Source organism: Patiria miniata, unplaced genomic scaffold, assembly GCF_015706575.1.
Source record: "Patiria miniata isolate m_02_andy unplaced genomic scaffold, ASM1570657v1 HiC_scaffold_24, whole genome shotgun sequence".
NCBI lineage: Eukaryota > Metazoa > Echinodermata > Asteroidea > Valvatida > Asterinidae > Patiria > Patiria miniata.
This window is the reverse complement of record NW_024037063.1, coordinates 7,898,725-7,913,355: the sequence shown is the minus strand read 5'-3', so window position 1 is coordinate 7,913,355 and position 14,631 is coordinate 7,898,725. Positions and strand designations below refer to the sequence as shown.

The 14,631-nt window shown below is 37.6% G+C and overlaps 1 protein-coding gene across 2 annotated transcripts in view; it reads left to right on the top strand.

The window, feature by feature from the left end:
• LOC119731932 overlaps positions 1 to 10,171 on the top strand; it is a 58,611-nt gene extending 48,440 nt beyond the window's left edge. For both annotated transcript variants that reach the window (XM_038205232.1, XM_038205231.1), the window contains exons 11-20: positions 142 to 303; positions 1,042 to 1,137; positions 1,658 to 1,759; positions 2,196 to 2,306; positions 2,919 to 3,093; positions 4,699 to 4,814; positions 6,465 to 6,558; positions 6,686 to 6,913; positions 7,784 to 7,881; positions 9,478 to 10,171. In XM_038205232.1, coding sequence (XP_038061160.1) covers positions 142 to 303; positions 1,042 to 1,137; positions 1,658 to 1,759; positions 2,196 to 2,306; positions 2,919 to 3,093; positions 4,699 to 4,814; positions 6,465 to 6,558; positions 6,686 to 6,913; positions 7,784 to 7,881; positions 9,478 to 9,597 — 1,302 coding nt within the window. In that variant the 3' untranslated portion in view covers positions 9,598 to 10,171. The remainder of the gene's footprint in view (positions 1 to 141; positions 304 to 1,041; positions 1,138 to 1,657; positions 1,760 to 2,195; positions 2,307 to 2,918; positions 3,094 to 4,698; positions 4,815 to 6,464; positions 6,559 to 6,685; positions 6,914 to 7,783; positions 7,882 to 9,477) is intronic.
• Positions 10,172 to 14,631: the final 4,460 nt, after the last annotated feature.

Sequence of the window (14,631 nt, the reverse complement as noted above, 5' to 3'; positions counted from 1 at the left end):
TTATCTTCACATGGAACGTATTTCTTCATTATAATGTTCCTCATGTGGCACTGGTACTTACAATGGCACCTTTAACCCCTAGATTTCTTTTCTGTTGATGGATTTCTCCCCTTGTTTTATAATTTCTGCCATTTGCATCAGGACAAGCATTGGCGGGATGTAATCATGGAAGTCGAAAACAATAACACAAACAACTCAGTGCACTCGCCCTCTCAAGAGGAAGTGAAACGAAGAGACAAGGTCTGGGAGTTATTTCATAGCGAGTGCGTCTACCTCATAGAACACATCCTCGTCTTGAAAAATGTAAGAATTCAACTATATTTAAAATATATCTATATATTAACCCATAAACTCCCGCAGTCCCAAAAGACCCTTACCAGCACTCATAATGGTCATCATACATCTTTACGTAGTGATACCATGAATGTCATCATAATAGCGTGTTGTTGTTGTTTTTTCATCAATAGTGGGCTCAAATATATATTTGGGGAACTTTTCGTATCAACATAAAGATGTTATACAACATAATTTCCATCAATTCCTCAAATTATTTGACATCCTGCCTTTTCTGTAACATGCACGGCTTTTCCTATATAGGTAGATTGTGAACATATTAATTACAGATTGCAAGACTACTGGCTTTGTACATCGGACTTGTCAACATAATGTTATGAATACTATAGCCTATAAGTACATGTTTCCTATATGTGCATTATTTGTCATCCTTGAATCCCAGAAAAAATACATAATGGGGAATGCTTGCAAAGCCGTAGCTTATTCTCTGAAGGCCTCCACTCGATGCATTTAACACCTTGCTTGGAAATTGCACCTGGCCTTCTGATTGTTAAAACACTTCTAGTATCACAAATAATCTCTGGTGTGAATCCTCCCTTCCCGCGAGTGCTGCTTGTCTTTGTTCCATTGTACATGTACATCTATAATTAGTCTCTAGACAGTTGAGCTTACACATCTTTTTCTATAATAGTGACATGTTTTATTGACGCAAGTATAACAGCTGAAGTTGGTATTGTGTTGTTAAAGGTATTCCAGGAGCCTCTCCGCGCCTTACAATGCGAGGGATACCTTATGTACATCGAACCTGCTAAAATATTCGCAAATATAGACGAACTCAGCCAGGTACGTTGCAATGATAACTAAGTGCATTGAAATCAAACAATCATTATATCAAAAATGCAAGTACATGAGTTGATACTCCATTGATATTAACTTTTTCTTCATATTACAATGAACGTGTTGGACTCGGATATTGTTAGACATAATGATGAAATCTTTACCCGTATGACGTCGAACATTTTAATTGTTTGTGTTGACATATATATAATATTCTTTCAAGTCTAATCTAAAGAGAGGTCACGTCAGTAGCGTAATATTGTCGTCCAATTACACACAGGGCAAGGCAAGCACATGTTCTCAATGTCTGGATTGGTACTCGATGGTTATAGGGGAGTGCACAAGGGAGGGGAACAGGCCTCTAGCAGGTGGTGTTGTGCCCCACATGCCCCCCCCCCCCCCCCCCCCGTAGTTACACCACTGGTTTATATTATTAATTGCAAGTTCCATTGGGAACCTTCACTTGTGTCACCAAATTACCTTGGAAGATAACGTATTTTGTGTGATATTGGCTTTATCTGTGTAGGTCAGTGCCTCGTTTTGTCGAGATCTCATCCGAATGCTTCTGGCAAAAGCAAGCAGAACAGACTTCTGCCATACGGATGCAGTAGTAACTGCCTTTGCAATGGTAGGCAAGTAATGGACAATGGTTTAATGATAATTTACAACATTGTAATATATATATATATATAGAGCCTGAGTATCTGTGCTGCTAAATGGGGCAATTATGTAAACCGCCGGACAATATTTCGACAGACATCGACGTATGATTTCAACATATTGAAATAACACAGTTATTTCCTTCCACATGGCGTTGCCCGCAAATGTTTCTTATTTTATCCTATCCGCCATGCAAAGCTTCAAGAGTTATATAACGCAGTTATACATTATATATCTATCTATCTATCTCAGCAGTAGTCTTACGCTGAGGCCGGTGTCCTAAAACAACTTTATTCTTAGAAGACCACAAAGTTTATGCACGTCAGTGTGATTTTCTTTTATAATTTGTACCTTTGTTTTCATATTACATTAGAAACATTTCTTTGTCTTATTTTTTTTAATAGTTTGGTAACCGTGTGTGTCCAGCCTATCAGAGGTATTGCATGAATTACTCATCTGCTCTGCACTACATTGACAACCTAAAAAAACACGAAGACTTCGTTGAATTTGTGAAGGTGAGCCTGCTACCGTGTGAATCAATCAAACCACCATCGAACAGAAAATCGAAGTTTAACATCAGGGCAAGTTGACGGAGAAGGTTACTTACACTTTGGTGTCTAAAGCCTCATCTTTTACAGTTTATTCGTCTTTTTAAAAGCGTCTGGACTTAAATATCAAAGTTGCCTTTTAAAGTAAGTGGGGATTTTGTAATATTTTGTTTTTCAGTATTATTGTACAAGCAGGCTTGTATAATAAAATGCGATGAATAACTTTTCGCCTGACAACTTCGATTACTTTTACTATTATCACACAAGCATTTTTACCACAATTTATGTCTCCGTCGTACCCTCAAAAAAAAAACTATAGCTCATTAAACAATTCCATAGCCTTCAAAATTTTGTTCTTTGTCAGGAGTAGCCATGTTGTTATCGCTATGTAAGCTTAAACAAAGTCATGCACTTTATATAAGATGATGACAGTTTAGGATCCAAATAGGGCAAAACTTGGAGGAAAATTATCCGATGGTTAAATGTGCCCTATACGCGAAAGAATTCCAATCCGCTTTCATGCTCAAAGCCTAGCTACAGATTTTAGTCTGCTTTAAATGTGAGCCTTTTTGACACCAGCTTTGCGAACAGGACACACGATGCAAAAGATTACAACTTGCCGACCTGATGGTAGCACCCATCCAGCACGTGACCAAGTACCCCTTGCTTTTGAAAGACATACGGGAACGCACAGATGACCCTATTGAGCGCGCCAGCTTGAACGCAACCCTGCAGGCCGTCGGAGTTGCATTGAGTAAGTACACATAAAAAAAAAATTATGTGCATGTGCATCAATTTCAAATCCAGTCTTTTTGGTGTACGAGCAGTGCATGACGGTCGAGCTATTTTCCATAAAGAAATGCATCCCTTTAAAAAAAATGTCAACTAGCTTTACTGTGTAGTTACGTTGAATATCCCAGCCAGGTTGTATGTATGTTACGTGACTGTGATGGCTGTCAATGAAAACGATGAAACTCTCATTAAAATTCACCTTTTTGTGTTATTTACAGTGCCTTTTCTATAGGTGTTTCACTCCGTTTTGAGTGTTCAAAGTTGAAATCCACCAAAACGAATACTTAATTTTAACAAAATGCAATGTACATGTATTACGTTTTCATCAATTGAATCTCACATTGGTTTGGTTCTCCGCCCCCAACCCCACCCCCAAAAAATATATATTTATATATGTTGAAAAATAGACTTGCAGAGGCAGACTAATGTTCTGGATGAACTCATTTCCAATAAAAAAAAAACACTTTAACATTAATTACGGGAATTCAAAGTCGTGTTAATATTCTGTTCCTATTTTTATTCCAAAAAAATCGACCAAAAAACACATAAGAACCCACGGTAATGAACATCTAAACGTTGATAAACTTATTATGTGTATATTTGTTTTTCATGTTAATACAACATACTGATTTTTTATCAAGTTTTTTTCCTAACATTTGTTTTTCTTCATTTTGTCAATGTCGAAAGTATTCGTCAAATAAACGTGACTTGCGTCACTGTAGTTTTAAAACGTCCTGCTATAGCGTAGCAACATCATCAAATACGTAGAATACCTGGCAGTATATCCATGGCTCTTGTTTGTAAGAAATTTCAGATGATATCACACACCGGTTGTGAAATTCGCCGCACTTAATTCAGTTAGAAGTAACACGATAATATTTGGGAGATTCGTTTACAGCTTCCCCGGGGAAGTGTCGCATATTTCACAATCCTTCAACGTTATAAGGTATCATGTACGGAAGTAAAAAGCGGTCTTGCACTGTGAAATGCTCACGATACTCTGCAAAGGCTTGTAAATAAAACTTGTCATTATGTATTTATGTCAAAGCTCGAAGGGCACGAGTGACATTCCCCTCTGTTACTAAAAAAGTCTAAATTTCTGACCGTTCTTTCAGTGTTGTGTGCTTCTTGATGACGTCATTGCACGCATACAGATCACAAAAATGGGTGTTGCTACATTTGCTACAATCAATGCTACAATCAATGACAAGTGCAGTTGGTGATAAAAACCAGGTTTAAAAAAACACGTCGTTTCTAATTTAGTTTGGGTGGTGTTTTTTTTTTTTTTGGGGGGGGGGTTTGGGGGGGGGGCGTTATGTTATGACTGAACTTTGGTTAAACTCGGTTATTTTCCCTATATAGCGGAGTACATTGGTTCAGTGATTCCTATTTTAAAATAATCCTACCTCTGGCAAGCTCAATGTATTTGTCCTTTGCATTTGCTTAGAAAATGACTGAACATTGTCCAATATGCCAACTATGAGACTCCATCGTCTAGGTTTTAGTTACCATTCAGATTGTGTCGATGAATAATGAATAAGCGGAAATTGTCATTTGGATGCCACAGATGAACTGGACGGTAAGGTCAAGTGGCTTGGCAACTTCGAGAGATTGCGAGAGTTGCAGCAGATGATCACGTGGCCACAGGTTGAAGAACTGGACCCCAGAGTATCTGTACCCGAGGTAGGATTTTCCTCCAGCGAATTCCTTACTGGCGATTCACTTTATGAAAATATTTCCATCCTGAAAATTTGTTTTTACATCACTTGTTGCCTGTAGCTTTTCAGCTGTTTCCACGTTTCACTAATGTCCTTTGTAGATAGTTATTCCTGATCAGTTTCAACTTACCTCAAGCAAAACCTTTAATATTAGTAACTGAGATACAGTCAACAGGAAGTTGTTGAGGGAATGCGGATTGCGGAATGAAATTAGTAGATCCGATAAAAACTGTAGAAAGTATCTTCACAACATATAATATGCCCAGTAACCAAATCGGTATTTCAACTGCCATGTGCATAACAAGGTTCGACAATAGTACTTCGGAATAAGCGCGGCAGATAAACGCAAACAAGAGTATATGGAGACATAGTTACCGAATCTGTATTCTGCAAAACACCTTTAAAATACTTCGTTGTCCAAACTGTGTGCTTACTGAACTTCAGAACAAGACAATTGTTGCTGGTTACCCGTTACGATTTTGCATGCATACGGGTAATAACGGAAGGAAACTCGTCAAATCTTGATATAGGCCTACACGCATGCGCAGTTCAAATGCCGAACTGGCTTATTCAAATAAAAGTTCGATGCAAATTATCTGCCTGCTCCATGCAGAACTTATTTATTTATTACATTTTTTTTTACCAAGGGTTTGTCCAAACAGTTTAAAACTGGTTTCCATCGGGGCCCTCCATACACTACAAATGACTGCACAGATGTACAAATACAATCAATCTGCTTCTCTGCTTTTCTGATAGCAGGAAAGCAGATGGCCACTTTTCAGCCGCCTAAGTAAAATCTGCTTTTCTGGTATCCAAAAAGCAGAAAGGTGGAATGCTCAGTTGTTGTCAAATAGTTCGATCCACTTTTCTGCTTTTCTGAAGAAAATGGGAAAATTAATGCTTTGTCATTTCAATAGAAACCCAGAATGTCATATACCAACATGCTTGCGTCATGAACAGCAACCCCTACCCCCCCCCCCCCCACCACACCCCCGGAATTTAACACGACATTATTGACTGGGAATGGTAAGCAGTCACATGCCAGTGATAACGTGTTGAAAAAGAATGTTGTTCGCGGGTTGCAGTGGCGCAATCCAAATCTTGGATTACTGATATTTTCCCCACCATTTAAAATTGGACTCCGGCCTATTGTCCTAGACAATCAGTTTCATCTGTAAATGGATTGCTTTGTATATATCACTGCACGGACTAGTTTCAAGTAGCCCTGTCTACTATGTTCATATTTTCCCTAAAATAAATGGGTTTTTTTAGCACGAAATGATTGATTCTAACCAATAAATAATTCGTACAGACAAAAAATCACAAATGTCTTGCTATTTTTTTGGGGGAGGGGACTATTTTGACGTTGGTGGCACCACTAACCCCCTATTATACTACTCGAAAGTAGGCCACATACATGTCACCAAGGTCAAATCGTGGGACAAAAAAAAAATTGTCAACCTTAAGCGCCCCCCCCCCACCCCCCGCCCCTGGGTGCGCTACTTGCGGGTTGAAGTTTGCCTTCTTTTCACTTCATTGCCACAACTAAAACACCTTCACTTAATAGGAGGCAGCACACTGTTTTTTGAAATATAGATTTTTTTTCTCCCCATAGTTTCTCAAGGACACGGTAGCCAAGATGTCAAAAAGCAATTTGCTTGCCAGCACTAAAAGGACGCTTCTACATGAGGGACCACTTACACTGATCGGTACGATCTGTATTTTTTTAATTCAAGACTCTAGTGTTTGAGCAACTTGATTCACCAAAACAATTTCACTAGAAACAGGCTTCTGTTTTCGACAATTACAAGAACTAACTTTATGTTGCATCCACAGATGGAACCAAATCTTCAGAGATGTATATCTTCCTCTTTGATGACATGCTACTTATCAGCAAAATCCGAAAGAATAACGTCAAGAAAAAGTCACTTCCAGACGGCATGACAATCTCTGCCACGCCGCCTGTCCCACGTAAGAAGGATGGCTTTTCCTTCATTGTGTACAGGCCTCCCATCCCCTTGGACAGGGTCTCTGTGATAGAGTTAGAGAGCAAACGGGCAGCAGGTAGGAGGAAGATATCTTTGCCTCTCTGACACTGACTTGACTTTACTGAAATTTTCCTATGAATTGACTCGACCACAATCATAGCTAGGCCATCTTGGGCATCGAGTCGGCACAGTATGTTTATATTTTTATAAAAGTAAAAAGTAAAATTATCTTGACATCTTGTCGCGCTTCTTCACTGTAAAAAGGTTGGATAAAACACTGTTGGGCAATGTAATTTACCCAGCATTGGTATGAAATTACCTCATATTGGGTTAAATTGGGTAAAAATTGTTTAACTATTGGGAAGAATTTGCCCAAGAGTGTAGGCAGTTGATAATTCGACCAGCATAGGTCGAATTATCAACCCATTTTTCTCAACTTTTTTTTACAGTGTTTCTCTTGAGACTTCAAAATGCTTCATCCAATTTTACACCAAAGTTGACCAAAAGAACACGTGACTTTTTATTACATTGGACGGCATCAATAAGGGTTAAAGATCACAAATACGGTTAAGTATTACAAATGTGTCTAAATTCCGAGACGGGGTCATAATAGATTATGAATTACTGCTAATTGGCCCAAGCGTCTGGTGTACACAGCGGGGTGCACTATTTCATTGTGAATACACCACTCTTCGTGGCACGGCAAACATTAATATAAACTGTACTTTTAATTGTTAATCCACTATATGTTCAGAAGCTTTGCATTTTAAATTGGTAACTGACTTGACTGGACTCAGGCATACCCTTGTTGCTAGATTCAGCTCCACCTTGTCGCAATAATCTGGACGTGTTTGGGGAAAATGTGTGATTCTTCCAACGTTGGCTCCTTGTGATTTAGAGAAATCAAATGAAACCTTGTTTCTGTTGTTCTGTTTTTATGATACAGCAAGTGGCCTAAAACATGGATTTGTTCTGCTACAAAACAGCAGATACCAGCAATTTGTTGGAGCGTACACATTAGCTGCCAGTGACGACAATAGCAAGGTATGCAGCAAAAACAAAGTTATTACAACTGACGAATACATGTACATGTATATTCCTTTATCAGCATCCAAAATTGTATTCCCCGTGCATTTGGAGTTTCACCCTGAATTTGTTTTAAAAAGCTGTTTTCCAAGTAATTTAAAAGTTATTCACCTTTGAATGCGATACCAAACGAAAAAGCCACTGACGTTTAGTTATTGAATAATTTCTTTACAAAATTTGAATTATTGGCTGTCAGACAATAATTCCGCTCTCACAGGACGTGCATTTTTGAGAGCGGACGCCCAAAATAGGAATAGGAATAGAGTAGTTTCTGTGTTAAAACAAAAATACGAATTGCAAATTCGTTAGGAGAAAACATCCAATTTGTTTATGAAGAACACGGGGTATGTAACTTTAATAAAACAGTATCTAGTTACATCCGTTTATATAATGTCAAGGAAATGTAGTTTAGTCTGTGCAATAGTTTGCATGCATGGTGTTTGACTCTGCGGAGTTGTCTCATGGGTGAGTCAAAAAAGTGGAACCCAAACCCCCCAAATATTTCATATTTGAAATAAATATAGCGCCAAAAATAATAATGACTGGAAAGCCAATTTCATAAGCTACTTTTAGGTAAAAAATTATTGAAATTGCTTAATCCGTTCAAAGCATATTACCATTTAAACACAATGACCCTAAAACCTCTTTCGTCCAAAAATGCGATTTCAAGAATCGTCTTCACAATTGTCTTCAACCATCACCAGCAATAAAACCTCAGTTAAAAAGTTAAAAATATTCAACAAAGTCCTTTTGAAGGCCCGTCTTTTAAGAAAAATGGGTTATATAAATCATATTGTTTGCCCAACCCGGGTTGTTAATAAAGATATTGTGTATACTACCGCTGTTGACAGTTGTTAAAACAAGTATTCTGTGTCATTTTCTTTGTTGTTCCTAACAGTCAGAATACACAATAAATTGCTTTTTGGGACTAAACAGGTTTTAGGGTCATTGCGTTGAAATGGTGATATTCTTTGAACGGATTGAGCAATTTCAGTCATTTTTGCATCTAAAATTAGCCTATGAAATTGGCTATCCAGTCAATATTATTGGTGTTGCTATATATTTTTTTTAATATCAAATATAATTTTGGGGGTTTGGGTTCCGCTGGTTTTTTTTACTCACCCTGTACATGCTATGAACTCACTACCCAAGTCCATGCATTTATCGTCTTACTGGCCGTCCGTCCGTACTGCCGTGCAGTCATCGATAAACAATTTTAATGATTGATAAAGGTTACTTATTCATTGTGACTGAAAGGCACTTCTCAAATATTGTGTGGAAATTGTATACTTTCAGCGAGAGAAACAAAACCAACTTTCTGGACATACTTTTTACACTTGGAACAAAATCGTGTTAAAATTAATGAAAAGTCATTGAATACATGCCTTCAAATTAATCGGTTAAGGTGAAGACACTACTTTTTCCAAGATCGTGGTCCAACTGAAGATAAGCAGCTATGTAAACGATTTCCTATTTTTTTGTTTTATTTTTTGGCCCCATTAATGGCTATTCACCATTTCTTGAGCTATTATGCGCTTTTATTTTTGTCTACAGCAAATTTGGCTCACACATTTGAAAAATGCTCGCGAGAAATGGATCCTGATGCTTCGTAATGACGAGGGAGATGACTTCGCCAATGATGACATGCGACGAGACAGGAAAAAAACTCTTTGAGAAAACTTTCTAAACTTGTGATTGCGTCTCTATGGTAATGGATGTGTGTGTGTGCGATGATGGCCACGTAACCACGATGATGGCGTATCTTCAATTTAGATATCAGTCTTGTGGTAGAATTGTGTTGCATTACCCTTCTTCGAAAATTGGCAGAAGGAAAAGCTTACAAATCTACAAGACAGTGGCAGTGATATCAGCCTGCTGTTGGAAGAAGTATTGGATATTGTCTCTTTTTTCAAACAGAACGATTTGATACGATGATTTCATGTTTCAGCTCGGAAACATCCAAACTGAGCCAGATTTATTACTTTCCCGTTACGACCATTTTAACACATAACGCAATGCCCATGCAATTTCTTTACATAGCTGTGGTTAAAGGCACATAGCAACATTTAGTAGAGTCATTTTTCTGGAATCCGTGACCGTGTTGCGGATACCTTTTTTTCTTGATGGATTTGACAAATTGGACCAATTTAAAGAAAAAATATTTCCTATACACCTCCCAAAAGTGACGGCAAACTTTTTTATAGCACTTTTTTTCAAAATGGCTGCCGACGCCATATTGAAATACATATCAAATGATGTATCGGGAACCAGATGAGCCATAACGTAACGATAAATAAGGTGTCGATTCCCACAATTTCTGGCATGACAAATCTGCTAAAATGGTATTCATTACGTTTCGGACTATCGTGACCTCAAAATTCAAAATCGAGTCTGGTAGCCATCTTGAAAAATTGCATCTATTATATCTCTGGAACCAGAGGAGAAAAATAGACATATAAGATGTTATTTTCAATTATTTCTGGCATTACAACCCATTGGAATGGTTCTTTTGACGTCCAGGGACTACCATGACCTGCCAAGGGCGGATCCGGGGGGGGGGGCAAAGGGGGCCTGCCATGCCCCCCCCCCAAAAAAAAACGAAACCAATTTTTTTTTTTTTTTATGTGACATCGCAAAAAAGGCAGGCAATGAGAACACCACCATCTTTTCCTCAAAAAACATTGGTTAAAGTGGTCAGAAATTACCTCAGATCGCACCACAGAGCATCTAGAATCAAAAAAATTTCGGGGCCCTTAAGCGGGCCCGAACCCCACGCCGTAATTTCTTTGACCCACTTTTTTGGGGGGACCAAATTTTTTTTGGGCCCCCCAAAAAAATTGTTTTCTGAATCCGCCCTTGTGACCTGCTATTTGAAGATGACTGCTGTCCCCCATCTTTCAAAAAGTCAATCTGCAATATTATCTCTTGCGCCAAAAAGGCTCTTGGTTTGAGGAGCCATCCCATTTTAATCCACCACTACCTAACTTATTTGAGTGGTTATTTTGAGTTTTATCTTGATACCTATTTCTTTCTGCTATAACTTCTAACAATTTGTTTTAAATTAATTTGTTTTACTGGCTTAAGTAAATTTGTTCTCCATTGCATGGTTTATTATTTACACATGCTTTGCCTTACATATAGTTGCCATGGGCGTCGCCAGGATTTTTTCTAGAGGGGGGCAAAGCACATTTTCCCCCGAAATCCCTATATTTTCCTGCATTTCCCAGATTGATCATTTTTTCGAGGGTGGGCAGGGACATTTTCCCCCGCCCCCCCAACCCTTTAAATAAACAACAATATGATTTCGCCCCTCTTTCCCCCCCCCCCTTTTTCTCCTTTTTTGTGCTTGCCCCCCCCCCCCCCCCCCCCCCCCCCCCCCCCCCCCCCTGGCGACGCCTATGATAGTTGCCATTTGATTATTTTGATTCTTTATTTCGCGTGATATTGTTACGAATCTGTTGCTTATCATTCATCTGGTTAACAATTCGTTAATGTTCACTTCCTTGTGTTGGATATTTTTTATATTTAATCAGCTGATTCATCTTTTTATTTATATTTTTGTTTCGATTTCGTTTCTACTTCAATAGTTTACATGATTATTCATTTATGACATTTTCTATTTTCTCTAACCCTCACATCTGCATTTATCCCATGTTCTCCATTCGTGTTTGTCCGATTGTTAGTCTGTTTCTGTAACTGTTGAGTTGACATTTCGGTTTTGTTTTGTCAAGACATCTCCATATAAGCCCCCGGCTTCGAAAGATGCCTGTATAATTGCCTACATAGCTACATGTTTGATCTTGTTTATAATATTATTTATTAAATGGCATTGTTTCATTGTATTATGTTTCATTGCATTATGGAAATAAATGTTGATTGAATTGAAATTACATAACATTTTGAAGTCTTTGTAATGTGGGCCTTTGTAATTCATAAACATGTAATGTAAAACCTAGATAAGAAGGATAATGTCTTACACTTATTCAATTTTACTGTGTTACTGGTTCAGGTGAATTGTATGAACATCTGAGAACTTGTTGACAATGGAGAGCAGAAGAGACGGTGGATAGTTACAGCACTGAAGATGACAGTTTGGATAATATCTCAACTGAGAAGTTGGAGACTTACTATTGGTATTCTCCCACTTCTCAGTGTGAGAGAGTGTGAACCACAACTTGCACGTAAACAAAAGTGCAACTGTTTTTGGTATCATTTGTCATAAACTGCCTTAATTCGTACACATTTATAGCACTGTTTTTGGCCAAATAAAGAGTATGGCTGGATTGCTAAGGAATTTCTGTTCTGATTAGTCGTTAATTGAGCGAGAGGTGCTCAGTAGTTTCTGAGTTGGACAAAAGTATTGGAAGGGGGGACTTTCTTTTTTGGTTGATTGTATATGTAAGGCAAAACATGTAAATAATAAACCATGCAATGGAGAACAAATTTACTTAAGTCAGTAAAACAAATTCATTTAAAACAAATTATTAGAAGTTATAACAGAAAGAAATAGGTATCCAGATGAAACTCAAAATAACCATTCAAATAAGTTAGGTAGTGGTGGATTTAAATGGGATGGCTCCTCATACCAAGAGCCTCTGGCGCAAGAGATAATATTGCAGATTGACGTTTTGACAGATGGCGGACAGCAGGCATCTTCAAATAGCAGGTCATGGTAGTCCCTGAACGTCTAAAGAACCATTCCAATGGGTTGTAATGCCAGAAATAATTGAAAATAACATCTTATATGTCTATTTTGCTCCTCTGGTTCCAGAGATATAATAGATGCCGTTTTTCAAGATGGTTACCACCCGCCATTTTGAATTTTGAGGTCACGATAGTCCGAAACGTAATGAATACCATTTTAGCAGGTTTGTCATGCCAGAAATAGTGGGAATCGACACCTCATTTATCGTTACGTTATGGCTCATCTGGTTCCCGAGATATCACTTGTTATGTATTTCAATATGGCGTCGGCGGCCATTTTGAAAAAAAGTGCGATAAAAAAAGTTTGCCGTCACTTTTGGGAGGTGTATAGGAGCTATTTTTTCTTAAAATTGGTCCAATTAATCCATCAAGAAAAAAGGTATCCGCAACATGGTCACGGATTCCAGGAAAATGACTCTACTAATTGCAGTTTACCCGGAAACGTGCCTACCGATTTAACGAGAAAATCCCTGCAAAAAGTAAAGATAGGACTGGTACCAAATACGCTGTGAAATTACTCCGCCTGAAATGGTATCATTCAGAAAAAGAATCATTGATGATGGGAAACCCGCTATAAGAACACTTGTTGAAATCCTTTGTAAACATAGAGGGTTTTTAACATTTTCTCCCAAAAGACCGTGGTTTTCCTGTTACCTTTGCAGACCATCGAACTTTTTTTTTGCGTTTGGCGATTTCCGTATGAATGGATACTTTATAAAGACATATAGGATTATTTGTATTTTAAGCATTGTGTTCGTTTTCACTAATATAACCACTCAACATCCAAGGAAGAATGTTCCAAGCCTAACTGTTGACGTTTCTGCTCAGTGGATGTTACACTTTTCAAGAAAACAATGAATAACCATGCACAATCTTTTGATCGTTAATAAAATAATAGAAATCTGTATTTCCAAAAATCGTCAATTGACTGATCGTTGGAAATAATTTATGTTTCTTGACTCTTCTAAATGTCAGCAATCCAAACGGAATAATTTCACGAGGTGTTTAGTACCATGCAGTACTGATGTATTGTTGTGTTATTCCATAAATAGGAACAAAACCCATAACCCTGGGGAAGAGTTACAACAGTGAAATTGAACATAAAATAATTGTATGGCATGTGGGTTTATTACATTATGCTTTTTAAATATAGCAACACAAATAATAATACATATTTTTCTGTAGACAACATTACAAAAATAAACTGAGCATTATTTTGTGAAACCATTTTACTACAAAAGTCACTAAGAGATTCTTTCAAATATCGTTTAAGGTCATTCTAAAAAAAAACGCATTGTGGTTTCAACATCAAGTAGAATATGTGGACATAACCTTTCCTGTGGAGCTAAACAAATGTATCCACCAACTTCAATCATCATAATTGTGAGATGAACATCTAAATCGAGATAAATAAGATCTAAACCAGAATCCAATATGGCTCAAACTGATATATTTGTTTAGCATGCGGTTGATACATAATTTGTTTGGGTTTTTTTTTTTTTTTTTTTTTTACATTCCTTTCTAAGGTCACAATGCGGTCTATCACTACACTGTTTAATAAAAATTAAATATAATCCAATTACGTTTGTTATGATAATAATTCGGTAGATGACGGGTTTCTGCTTGTGTCTGATACCTTCTTTTGTCGTTCTAGATGGAATGTGTGGTTATGACGACGTTAATGACGATTATACTGACAGTCTTAATGATGACAATGCCGATAATGCAACTTCAGATTTAAAATCTACATTGGATATGGTTTATGTATATTCTGTCCACTGTTTTCAGCATATTAGTGAAAATATCTCAGACTGTATGTTGTACAGTGCATACTGATTTGTGTTGCCTTAACTCTTGCTCTGTCATGTTTGTCTTCACGTAGATATACGATCTGTTTGCTACTTTTTGCAAATAAAGCCATGTGCGTATGGCGTTTCACATGGGATATGCATGAGTATCGTTCATAAAAAAAAATACAGAAAACACAATTAAGATAGATGGCTG